Source organism: Xenopus laevis, chromosome 2S, assembly GCF_017654675.1.
Source record: "Xenopus laevis strain J_2021 chromosome 2S, Xenopus_laevis_v10.1, whole genome shotgun sequence".
NCBI lineage: Eukaryota > Metazoa > Chordata > Amphibia > Anura > Pipidae > Xenopus > Xenopus laevis.
Window position 1 is genome coordinate 104,810,701 of NC_054374.1, and position 13,578 is coordinate 104,824,278.

Below are 13,578 nucleotides of genomic sequence, written 5' to 3' on the forward strand. Positions count from 1 at the left end.
GAATTCTTGTAAAATGTCATGTAAAATAAGCATTACCAGCACTAAACTAGCAGGAACGTCAGTTTCTTCTACATGAACTACATTTCAGGAAACCATCTGATTTCTCAATTTATAATCTAGATAATTTACGTTTCACATTTATTAATAACCAATTATCACAATGGCTGTAATTACATAGCATTTTTGGCAGGAGGATATAATATGCTTAATTAATCAGAGTTTGTTAGTAGACCTCTGGGTTTATAAAGTATTTCTTTTTTTTTCCACAGTTAAGCCAACAGTTATTGATGTGGATATTTACGTCAACAGTATTGGGCCAGTGTCTTCAATTAATATGGTAAGATTAGTTATTACTATGTTAGAACTGTGGATCTGATAAATACTTTGTATTTGTAAAATACAGTGCCATGTATGCAGTGGGACAATTGCAAAGAAAAATGGATGTTTGCTATACTTGACACTTCTTAAATGGAGCCCATTGTTAAGGGATAGATCCATGGATGACCTATACCTCTACTCCTGTTCCTTATATAATGAGTCAGAAATCAGCAAGTTATTAATGTCTGTAATAGTTACAGGGTCCCTGCAGTACTTACTACCTTGCTATCTGCTACATGATTGGATACTCTTTAGCCTGGTTGTTTGGTGCTGAAATCGGATTATGCAAAGATACGAAAGTTCTGCTTTGTAATTTTTGTGTATCTGCCACGTTGGAAATTAAATTGCCACTCTTATGTTTTAATTCTGAAGGCATTCAGCATTTCCTCTTAACAGACATTAACTTTTTTTCTCATGGTATTTGTTTCCATCAGAAAAAGCCCATTAACTGACATTTTACACTGACACTGTTAACTGAAAATAAGAATATACCTTTAATGAGTTCATTTGATGCATATATTTGTATGTAATAAACATATTTTTAAATGATAAATGAGTGTAGGAAATGACCTTGCTATTACTATGGCAATCAATGACTTGTCTATCTTACCTGTAATTTAAATAGCACAGGTCAATATAGCAGAGTGCAAAATGGCAATAATAACGTGTTTGTGACTGCTGCATTTTCATTTTTGGCATTTGCCTTATTCCCAAGATGCAGCAGTGATAGACCTAAACTACCGTACAAATAAACAGAAAGGCCAAAGGAGTTTCTTTTATGGTTGAATCAAGGGAGAAAATCTGCATAGTATACTGTATGTGCTTTTCCAATGTTGCTGCTATCCATTAGGGCAGTTCAAGAAGCTGTATAAGTAACCAAGTCACAGACTGGCACTGAGCAAGGGCAGGCCATTCTCATAAGTGTACAAGAAGTATGTGCTCTGTTGTAATGCAGCTCGCACAGATTGAATTAAAAATTAAAAAAGTGGCAAACTGCAATACTACCTTTAGTAAAATAGCAAGTTTTCTACTCAGCACTAAACATATTCTAGATTATTTCGAAATTGTTGATATCAAGGGCAACCTGACCATGAAAGAAAATCTTGACAATACTAGCTACAGAAACTAAGAAGATGATGTAAGTTTGTGATTTATGGGGAATATTGTTGTATTCCCTACTAGAAATTGCATGATTTCCTGCTCTACAATCATGTGAGTGGAACTACAGTTCAAAAATGTGTTAATGATTGGTTGACATTTCAAAGATTCTTATGTATAATTATTGCATACTACCATTGCTCGGAAGTGTCCTGGAATCTTTTTGTGATTAGGTGGCAAATTGACATATAGTAATTTTAGCTATTATTACTTAGTCAACTATTATTACCTAGTCAGTGAGTAACAAATCAATATGTCTTGCATTTATGTTTGTAAATATGTACAGGTATGTACATAACAAAAAATATTTTAAAGAAAAATGAATTGAATTATCACTTGATGGACTTTTATAGGAACAACTATGACTTTTTATATGGCCACACACTGGAATAGCTTTGGACTATACTAAACACATGTTTTGGACTTGTTTATATTAAATATATATATATATATATTGCTAGAAACCTCTTAGGGGTTAATTTGTTTATCCACCAGTAGGAGTTACTGTTTTTCCCCCGTAAATACTTTATAGCAGCACAGTCTCACTATCTCTGAGGACATATGGTCCCAAAACGTTTGTAAGGTTGACTGAAGCACCATGTAATAATTTTGGAATTTAGTTTAATTTAATTTATTGTTTTTAGTTTTGCTCATCAGTTGAACAGCACTGTGTACATAAGCAGTGCTATATAAATCAGCATATATATACATCAGGCAGCATAATAAATTGCAAAAGGGTCACTTGTCTCTTCTTCTGGTGATGGATCTTGACGAATAAAATGTTTCAGTTTGACAGAAAATTAATTTTTTTTAAATCTTGTCATTAGGAATTTCGTTTTACTTCTAAATATGTCCAAAGACATGTTCTGTTAATTAGTTTCCCAGTCATTCAATTTACTGTGCATGACCTATGCCTGGAAGGGAAAGAAATCCTGTGAAAGACAGCGGTTGTTCACCTACACGGTATAATATTTGGTTTTTGTTCCATGTCATCTGCCTATTTCTGCAGTTGGCTTTCAAAAAGCATCACCTTCAATCAAAAGTGATTAATTAGCATTTATTTCATATGACAAATGGTAATGTGTTTGACGTGGAAATTGACAGAAAAACAGTTTCTTAAAAAGAGCTGCTAAAAGAAACTGTCTTGTTTAATAACATTAAGCATAAATCCATATTAAAATATATTTAAAAGATTCCTATGGTTACTTTAAAACATAGCCTTGTGTGCCTGCTTGCTGTGCACCAACATTACAGTGTATGGCACGGTGTGACACCATATAGTGTATGGCAATAGACTTTATAATATAAAGATAACCCAAAATAAATATTGCTTTAAAAAAACATATTCTTCTTCTTTTTGATTACCCGTTTCAAGATCCAATCTATAAATGAAATAATCAGTTTAATTTCTTTGTTTCCACTTTTGTTTATTGGATAACAATACCTATTTTTTAGAACAAATGGCTGAATGACAAGTGATTATGGATATTGATATCTTGTGCCCCAAATATTAATTTATATGTACCTATGCACCGACACACAAGCAGAGGTATAGCAGCTACTTGATTTTGACTCACTACAGGGACAGTAATAAAGCAATTAGATATATATGTGACAATACTATAATGAATATGGGAATGATTCATTCTGATTTAAGAGGGTATAATAGGAAAGTAATAAGTGGTTAATTTCTAGTATCTAAAGTGGCTTAGATATTATTAGAAAATGTTTTGAACAGTGGTTTTAAACGATCTAAGCAAACCATTGCGACTTTTATGGGGTTGAGCTCCATTAGACTAGTATGTAGTGATGGGCGAATTTGCGCCGTTTCGCTTCGCCGTAAAATTTGCGAATTTCTCGTGAATTTCTTGCGAAATTCGCGAAACGGCGAAAAATTCGCGCCCGTTTTTTCGACGCTGGCGCCCGTTTTTGGCGCCGGCCTCCGTTTTTTCTGAAAATTTTTTTTTGACGCCGGCGAATTTTTGAAGAGAATTTTCGCGGGCGTTTCGCGAATTTATTCGATGGCGGCGAAACGCACAAATTAGCCGCCAATTCGCGCCTGGCGAATAAATCCGCCCATCACTAGTTGTATGTACTGTGGCTGAAACCAATAAACATAAGTCTTCAGTTTGCCTTCTTGTATTTTCCTTATGAACAGCATAAGGTTAAATATATTGATGAATGATCTTTTTGGCATAAAACTGAAGATGTATGAAATTGGCACAGCAGCATTTAATTAAACACCTTGCAAGATATCCATTGATTTTTCAGGTCATAGTGTTTTTACTAGATCGAATACTTGTAAAATGAAAGACTACAAAATTGCTGCATAAGCTTCAGACTATTTCTGTACTGCATATTCCATATGAGACTACAAGCCCCCCACAGCAGGGAATAAGAGAAGTGTTGATCTGACAAGCCAATATACACAGCAGTACAAACTCTATTCATTTCATGAACAAGTCAAAACTATATTTTTATTTTTTATTGGATCCTTGAAGAATGATGCACTCCAGAGAAATTTAGTAAGTGCAAGTATGCCAACTACTTAAATGCATCAGTACACTGTTGCCTTGCTGAAAAGTACTCTTCTTGTCTTGGGACACCATTTATGTGCCACACATGGTATAATCTACAGTGCTGAAACAGAAATACCAGCATTCCAGTGCTGCAGATTCTGTTTCCAGTTTACAGTCAAGTCCAATGGGGAAACACAGCATGGGAAGGGTAAAATATTTTTTATGAATGGTTGTCAGATTTATTTTTTGATGGGATACAATTTTAGTTTATAAATTGCAAGTATGTAATGAAGTCAGCCCTACTTGGGCTGATGTTTTTGTCAGCTGCACATTAAATAAATAAGTAACTGTTCCAAAAACATTTTTTTGCCCTGTTGACTTTCAATATGTACGGACGATTTCATTTTCTGTGTGCCACTTTGCTTCATGAGAAACTATTATAGAACTCTGAAGGCAGCAAAAGAGAATTCAGCTTTGGAGAGAGGAAAATTATTTAGTTAGATGAAAGATAAGGCGAAAGGTGAGAAGAAGTAATAAAGCCGGTTAGAAGCCTCTTTTAGTTTCAGAGTGGGGGATAAAACGAAGTAATTGAATTATCACTTGAAAGAAGAAGGAAGAATGACAAATCTGTTTTTGTGATGCAGATAAAAAGATAAATGATGACCATATCTACAGATAAATGTATTTATATTATTGTCCTGTACAAAGCATCAATATACTAGGGGTTTTTTTTTTTCTCCCCCTTCTTGCTCTATATGCATCTCTTTATTTACATTTATGATTTTTTACTTACATTTTTCAATTTACATTTTTCTATTTATATATTTATATATTTACATATGTATTTATATATTTATATATCTACACACTTGTTGACCATATAGGTTTACCCCCAGATAGTTAATTATTAATTATTAATTACTAGCTACCAATTCTCCAGGGGTTAAATAGAGACACACACATCTATATAAGGATCGTCATTTTTGACTACAGTATGGTTTTAATATACAAAACGAGGTTTTCACCTTGAGTAGATTGTTTTTATAGTGATAAAGTATGTGTATTTTAAATGTATTACCATGTTGTGCCGAGTAGGGGCCGCTATCTACATTCTATATATAACCTGTCTGTTTAGCTCAGGATGTATGCCTATGATTAAGCGAGTGATTCCCACGTAGGGCGTTGGATCCTTACATGAGCTTGGAATAAAAGTATATTCCTTGTACCGGAGTGCCGTCCCCTTTTTCTTGGTGTTTAAATTGGATTTTAGCAGTGGGGACGCTGCGGACAGAGCAACCGATTGGAGCAGCAAATAGGGAGAGTGAACCTGGAGCGGTCCTTCTTTGTTGAGCTTTGTTTTATCAGGCACCAATTAACATGCCTGTATGTTTTTTGAAGTTGTTGAAAAACAACAAATGAATCCAGAACCTCAGTCCTTCAATTTACAAAACTTTACATTAACTGCATTGTTTACATATTTACTGAAAAACATGCATACTGTATCTGTAAAATCTCCTAAATCAGGGCAAATTTAAGAAGGTCATCAGCTCTGTTAACATGTAACTTACTGTAAGCAAAATGTTGTAAGGAATTATATGAAACCATCTCCTTCTTAGAAGTAATAATGGATATATATATGTGTGTGTAGCAGGTGAAGATGAAGATCATAGGGGTTATTTATGCCCTGGATACAAAATCATACTCCATAGATCCCATTCAGTAAGCAATTGCTTAAGGGGCATATTTGCACTCTGTACCTTGGCCAGATTAAAAATCCATAAAGCAGGTGGAACGGATAGGGATCCTTTGCAGCCTGCACCCCCTTGAAATCATCAACATCTAAATGACATACCCTTGTGGAGTATCAAGACTGCTGCTTTAGATGTTTATCCCTGGGACAAGTTGTTAAGTAAAACATAAAACATTGCAGCATGCTTAAATTTTGTGCATATTGCATCCTACTCCATTTGTAGAAACTGACTCGTCTGTTCTGTTATAGTCTGTTAAGGTCTATTAGTATCAAAGGCTTCTAAGTGTGTACCATATATCCCATTCATATTAGCCATGGAGTGTACCTTGCAGGTGCTTATAAAAGTATATAAGTCTTAATAATACTTGCTTTCTGCTCAGTATGCAATGCTTCTTCTCTGCTTGCTGCTCAGTATCAAGCTTGTGCATCATCAGACTTCAATTCGGAATTGTTGCATGAAAATTAAAATTATATTACAGTATGTATTATATAAAAAGTAATATTTAATGCTGCACTGGTATGTTCCTTTATTGCCTCTTCCATTATGCACTGGCACAAGGCATACATTTTAATCCAAAAAAAAGAATTTCAACTCTGTCTCTTCCAGCCCCTTAATAATTTACTTTTCATAATAATTTCAGTCTCTAGTTCACTCTAAGCCTTATTTTCACTGATACTTAATAAATAGCACTTTGTTATGTATATGTTCTAAAAAGCAAGAGGAAAGAACATTCCCCTGCAGTATATAACCGGATACTCATGATAACCTTGCCTCAGTTTATAAAGACCAAGCTAAGAATAAAGGGATGGTCCCAACTGTGTGCTGGTTAGAGTGTCTTGTGTGTTGTTAACTGCAGCTAATATTTTTTCAGTTCTTCATATGGAGAATATTAGTCATAAAAGGATTTATAAGTGGTGTGAATTCCTGCTTGCCTTAGCTTAGTATACAGGCACTATAATGGGATTAGTCATATGCAGAATTTCAGCCTGCTCATGTTTATACAACTGCAGCACTAAATTTGTTTTTGGTCTTAGCTATGTGGCTTAAAATGCAACAAGCTCTGTTTCTAAAGCTAATGTGTGTGAAACATAAATGATTGCTTATTGGATATGATGCTCTTTGTAAACATGACTACTTAAAAAAACAGTGCAGTGACCTGTTGCCATTACAGACACATTGGCAATCATTGTCTAATTGCATTACACCAATCAAAGCTAATTGTTAATTGGTTTCAGTGCAGTGCTGGTGCTATTGACCATTTATGCCTTTATCGCTAATGTCATTGAAATAAATACTGTCATGAATTTTATGGTGTCGTTTTTAATACTGGTATAGAATCCCTTATCGGGAAATCCGATATCCAGAAAGCTCCGAATTACGGAATGGCTGTCTCCCATAGACTCCATTTTATCCAAGTAATCCAAATTTTTAAAAATGATTTCCTTTTTCTCCGTAATAATAAAACAGTAGCTTGTACTTGATTCAAACTAAGATATAATAAATCCTTATTGGAAGCAAAACCAGCCTATTGAGTTTATTTAATGTTTAAATGAGTTTATAGTAGACTTAAGGCATGAAGACCCAAATTACGGAAAGATCCATTATCCAGAAAACCCCAGGTCGCGAGCATTCTGGATAACAGGTCCCATACCTGTACTCTATTACACTGTGTGCATTGCAGATAATTCATTCTACCATTGAAAATATAATATATTATAACTTATATTATACATTTACTTTATTAAGATGGCTCTTGTGCTTGTAGTAACAGCCAGCACAGCATCATGACAGACCTTTCAGGCAGCTACTGCCTTACCCATTTAATTCTTATCTCCCTGGTATAAGAGCTTTTTCTACAATCTCTTCAGCTTGGGTGTATATTTTCACATCTGCCACTAGATAGATGCATTATTAGCAGCACACACAATTTCTGAATCAATTTTGCCCTGTAGAATGCTAAAACCTACTCCCACCATAAGGTAATGTAACCCTTTTGACACGCCTTCTGTTGTGGTGCTTACCCGATGGCATGGGTCAAACCTCAGCCACTCTGCAGTGGTATTGGGCGAGACTGGGTACCTGGTACTTATTAGTGCAGTGCCTCCACCTAATGGATGCCGGGAATGCACCTACAGATGAAGCCACTTGGATTTGTGTGTTAAATGCGTCATGACTCTGGATTAATTGAAGAAACTGTGTTATCTAAAGTCGTCTTAACTGATTTAATGCATTTAATCTTTTCATTAGCATTCCAAAGCACCATTGTTGACAATGGGGAATGCTTTAATTAGATGGGATGCTGTGACGCAATTGTCTGTGTTAAAGGGGATAAGTGGGATATCTGGGCTTAGTTATTCTGTGTCAAACACACAAACCAAGGTGGCTGCATCTGTATGAGTGGCCCCACTAGGAAAATAGAAATTATTCTCACAGGGTAGTTGGTAAACTAAATAACCTTTTTCTAAAATAAAGTAAAGTGCAGCTTATACAAACAGCACTCCAAACTGTCTAAGTAAAAGGAAGAAAGTCAGTTTACTCAGTCCAACAAGTCTATAAAATCTTCAAGCACTCCTTTAGGATCTCTCTCTTAGTCCGTTTGCTCCAGCATAGGGCCTCAACGACACTCCTCCAATGAACCCGGTTCGCAGCGGTCTTCTTCAGCTGAGCCCATGTCCATCCGGCTGCCTTCATTTCAGCCTCCATGCACCTCCTCCATGTCTGTCTTGGCCGGCCAACTTTTCTTTTCCCTTGTGGGTTCCACTCAAGGGCTTGCCTTGTGATGTTGTCAGAACTCTTTCTGAGGGTGTGGCCTATCCAGCCCCACTTTTTTCTTCTGATTTCTCGGTCGATGGGGATCTGTTCTGATCTTTTCCATAGACTGATGTTGGAAGTTTTCTCTGGCCATCTGATGTGCAGGATGTGTCGTAGGCAGCGGTTGATGAAGGTTTGGAGCTTACTTGTGGTTGTCATGTCAGTCTCCAGGTTTCCAAACCATAAAGCAAGACTGCTTTCACATTGGTGTTAAAAATACGAATTTTGGTTTGTTGTGAAAGGGCAGTGGAGTTCCAGATGGGACGTAAGGTGTTGAATGCATGCCTGGCTTTGTTGATGCGGCTCCTGATGTCCTCATCTGCTCCTCCATCCTTGCTTACTACACTGCCCAGGTAGACAAACTTGTCCACGTCCTTAATGTCAACTCCTTGCAGCTGGATTTGGTCTTGCTGCTGGTTGTTAATCCTCATGGTTTCTGTTTTGTTAGTGTTGATCTTGAGGCCAGTTTTTGCTGCTTCCTCTGATAGACGTGTGAGTTTCTGCTGTGCATCTTGTTGTCTGTGCGACAGGAGGCTGACATCATCTGCCAAGTCTAGGTCCTCCAAGATTCTAGTGAAGGATCATCGGATTCCTGTGTTGGCATTTTGTGTAGAACTCTTCATAATCCAGTCTACTACCAGCAGGAAGATGGTTGGTGACAGCATGCAGCCTTGTCTCACCCCCGTCCGCACCTCAAAAGGCTCTGTCATTTTTCCTTTATGCACAACCTGGCATGTGGAGTTGTTGTAAAGTTGTTTGATAATGGAGATGAATTTTGGTGGTATCCCATAATGTGCCATAAGTTTCCAGATGACCTCTCTATCTACACTATCAAAGGCCTTCTCAAAGTCTACAAAGATTGTGTAAAGTGGAGACTGACATTCCAGTGACTGTTCTATGATGATGCGCAATGTTACAATGTGGTCTGTGCAAGATTTGTCCTGCCTGAAGCCTGCTTGCTCGTCTCGCAGTCGTTTGTCTAGAGCCTCCCTCATTCTCAGCAGCATGATTCATGTGAGTACCTTGCTAGGTACAGATAGGAGCATGATGCCTCGCCAGTTGTTGCAGTTGGAGAGGTCGTCTTTCTTGGGAAGTTTCACCAGATGCCCTTTCCTCCACTCTTTTGGCACGCTTTCCTGCTCCCAGACTTTCTGAAGCAGTGGGTATAGCATGTTCGTGGTTGTTATGATGTCCGCTTTTAGGGCTTCAGGTGGGATACCATCTGGACCTGCTGCTTTCCCAGCCTTGATTTCTTTTACTGCTGTGATGATCTCGGCTCTACTGGGTGGGTTGGTGTTGATGTCCAAAAGGCTGTCTGCTGGTGGGATGAGTGGAGGCTGCTCTAGAGCTGGCCTGTTGAGGACTTCTGCAAAGTGCTCAACCCATCTCGTTTAGGATACCGTCACTTTAAATATGATACTCACTCCAAAAGTCTCTCTGGATAAACAGAACCTTTAGATGAGTCAAACATTTATGAACATGCAATGCAACTCCAGCCCCTTTGGATACTCAGACTGGAATGCTGACTCCTCCAGCTTTTGGTGGGCTCACTACAGGGAATTGCAGCAGAAGAGTGGTAAGTGTCAGGATTCTGCACTACCTCCCTACAGTAATTATTATCACCTTGCAGTTCAGCTGTACAAAGAGACTGAAGCTTATCACAGCATAACCTGCAGCCAGGCAGGTTAAAATAAGAGTGAAAAACTTGAACTTGATGGATGTGTGTCTTTTTCAACCTAACTTACTAAGTTACTATGTATAAGTCATAAGTCTGAGGGCATTAGTAAAAGTAAGACAATGACTGCCTCATGATTCCTTTTCAATATTAAATATATCTATTTGGTTTTTTGAGAAATAGATTTTAGCACAGGACTCTGCCTAAGGAGCGCTATTAAATGATGTTTAAATGTGACAGTATCCTTTTAGCAGGGATAGTCACACTCAGGAGTACTGGAAATGAGGCAAGTTTAAAAAGCTCCTCCTTCTAACTTTAAGAGCAGAATTTCTTCCCCCTCCCGAAAATCTAAATATTTTCAAGTTATTCAAAGTGATCTGTACATCATTTCTGGATACATACAAATGAATAACCATTTAACTCCATACTAGAATGTATAATATAGAATTCATGTTTTTATTCAACCCTAGTTTATACAGTATGTAAATTTGTCAAGAGGAATTCTGTAGGGTTTGCTGGGTAAGATTATAGAGCAAGTGACCTTACCCTGTAACATTAGCATTCTTGTACCCAACTGTGAGAATAAAATTCAGGGTAAATAGAATATCACTGTCCTATGCCATGTTACTGTGTATACTGTAGGAATATTTAAGAACAGAAATTTGCAATAAGTCAATTGCTTTTTGGAAGTTTTTGGATTCATTTAAAAATCTGAATATCATTTTGTTTTACATTTGTTTTTATCCCAAATCCCTTTCCAATGCTTTGTAACACTTTACTTTAAGGCTTTTAAACTGCTATGCTCACTATTACTATGTTTTATGTTTATTTCTCAAACAAGCATACATTTATGAATGATGACATTGACATTAATATGGCTGTAAGACTCTTTCCCCTTTGGGCTTGGCACATATGGAGACAGAGCACAGATGTTATTTTCCTTTACACCACACCCCCAGCACATACATTCACTTTATTATTGCAGTGATACTAATTTGACTCACCCGTAGCAACATGGACATTTTAAAGGAATAGTTGAGTGTAAAAATAAAAACTGGGTAAATAGATAGGCTGTGCAAAATAAAAAATGTTTCCAATATAGTTAGTTAGTCAAAGATGTAATGTATAAAGGCTGGAGTGACGGGGTGTGTAACATAATAGCTAGCACACTACTTCCTGCTTTTCAGCTCTCTTGGTTTACCCTGACTGGTTACCCTGGTTATCAGGCAGTAACCAATCAGAGACTTGAGGGGGGGGCACATGGGTCATATCTGTTGCTTTTGAATCTGAGCTGAATAGTGATGGGCGAATTTATTCGCCAGGCACGAATTCGCAGTGAATTTGCGCGATTCGCCGCCAGCAAATAAATTCGCAAAACGCCCGCGAATAAATTTGCGAAACGCCCGCGAAAATTCGACCGGAAAAATTCGCCGGCGTGAAAAACAAATGCCGGAGTCAAAAACGAGACGCCGGCGGCGTTTCACAAATTTTTCGCCGTTTCGCGAATTTCTCGCAAAATTCGCAAATTTTCCGGCGAATCGAAACGGTGCAAATTCGCCCATCAGTAGAGCTGAATGCTGAGAATCAATTGCAAACTCACTGAACAGATATGTCCCTTGTGCCCTCTTCAAGTCACTGACTAATTCAGAGTTAGAGAGCTGAAAAGCAGGAAGTAGTGTTCTGGCTATTATGTTACACACCCACAGCCTATTTTGCATAGCCTATCAGTTTTGATTTTCACACTGAACTGTCAGGCTTTCCTTACAACACACCCTAAACAGAAGTTGCAACAAGCAAAAGCTATTTTAGGAACCCTACATATTAGTGAGGTGCTCCCAGCCAAAAATAATTAGGCTAAAATGGATTATACATGGACACACTCCATTCCTTAATAAAAATGGATATTCAATGCAAATTTTCTACAATAACATTTTCCATGTTAAATACATCAAGTACATATGTGCATATAGTGTATCTATATATGGTTGTTTCCCTCTGCATCAATTAAATTCTTTATGGGTGTATTGGAGGGATCACGTTACCACATAAAGCATGTTTATACAAACTGACAATATAACCAGCCTCTCTATAGTGCTTGTAAAAATATAGGGAACCAACTGTTTCACTTGATCATTTAAATAATTCTCACAATTAAGTTCTCCAGATACATTTCCTGATGGATATGATGATGAATGTGTTATGTCAATTACCTATCACATGCTCATCATTATTGCTTCCTTTCCTGGTAATTTGCAAACATGTTCATTAAGAAATGTAAGAAGGCATATTCCAGATAGCTACGACATCCAGTGTGGTTTATATCTAGTGGAGAGCACACTACCGTCCCGGCTTACAACTTCTCATCGTGTCAGGGGAAACTAGCACCTTGCATCTTTTCTTTCCAACATTATTGTTTGCTCCACACATCACTATGTAAAAGTGTACAAATATATATACACACACACACACACTAGTATGGCCTACTAGCACGTTCTTGTTTCTCACATACAATATATGACAGGAGTTTATTAAATTTAAAAAAGGATAAAAAAAAGAGAGATTCCTGATCTGAACAATCCTTCTGGTCAATTATACCCTACAATTTCAAATAGAAACATTTTCTAACATGGTTTATATGCTAGCTTTGCCCATTACTTTATCCTACTCCTTCACACACTTAATTAATGTTGACATTGATATCTGTCTAAAAATATTGCAAAGTTGATATGTTGCATCCTGGGCAAATCATGTTGTTTATTGCTGCTCCTGGTTCAAGAGCTTGTCAATATTTATATGAAAAAGGTAAATTATTCCTTTGACATCTATATAATATATGTGTGTCTTTTATTCAGCTATGGGTCTCTGTTTTCTCCTTGCAATTCTATACACAATTCTACTTGCTTTTGCTATATATATATATATATATATATATACAGTATATATATATATATATATATATATATATATATATATATATATATATATATATATATATATATATATATATATCTCAAACAAGGGAAAGTTGTGCTCACCACTAATTTTTAACCCTTTAAGTGCCAGCAGAATTTCACATTTTGGTTACGCGAAATGCCAGCCGTTTTTAAGCATTTTGTACTTGTTCAGATTAACAAGGTTTAATTGTAGGAAAACCTCCACGAAACTAGGAAAATTATATATTGTTTTTTTCGTTACAAATTGGGCTTCGACATGCAAGTGGAATTTTGTGACTTTTCAGGAGATTTAATGTATATTTTGGGTGAAATATGTAAAAAAAATAAAAATT

The 13,578-nt window shown here is 36.7% G+C and overlaps 1 protein-coding gene across 1 annotated transcript in view; it reads left to right on the forward strand.

The window, feature by feature from the left end:
* Positions 1 to 13,578, forward strand: part of LOC108709725 (gamma-aminobutyric acid receptor subunit gamma-3) — a 317,353-nt gene that overhangs the window by 32,325 nt on the left and 271,450 nt on the right. The window contains exon 3 of the mRNA XM_018249809.2: positions 270 to 337. Coding sequence (XP_018105298.2) covers positions 270 to 337 — 68 coding nt within the window. The remainder of the gene's footprint in view (positions 1 to 269; positions 338 to 13,578) is intronic.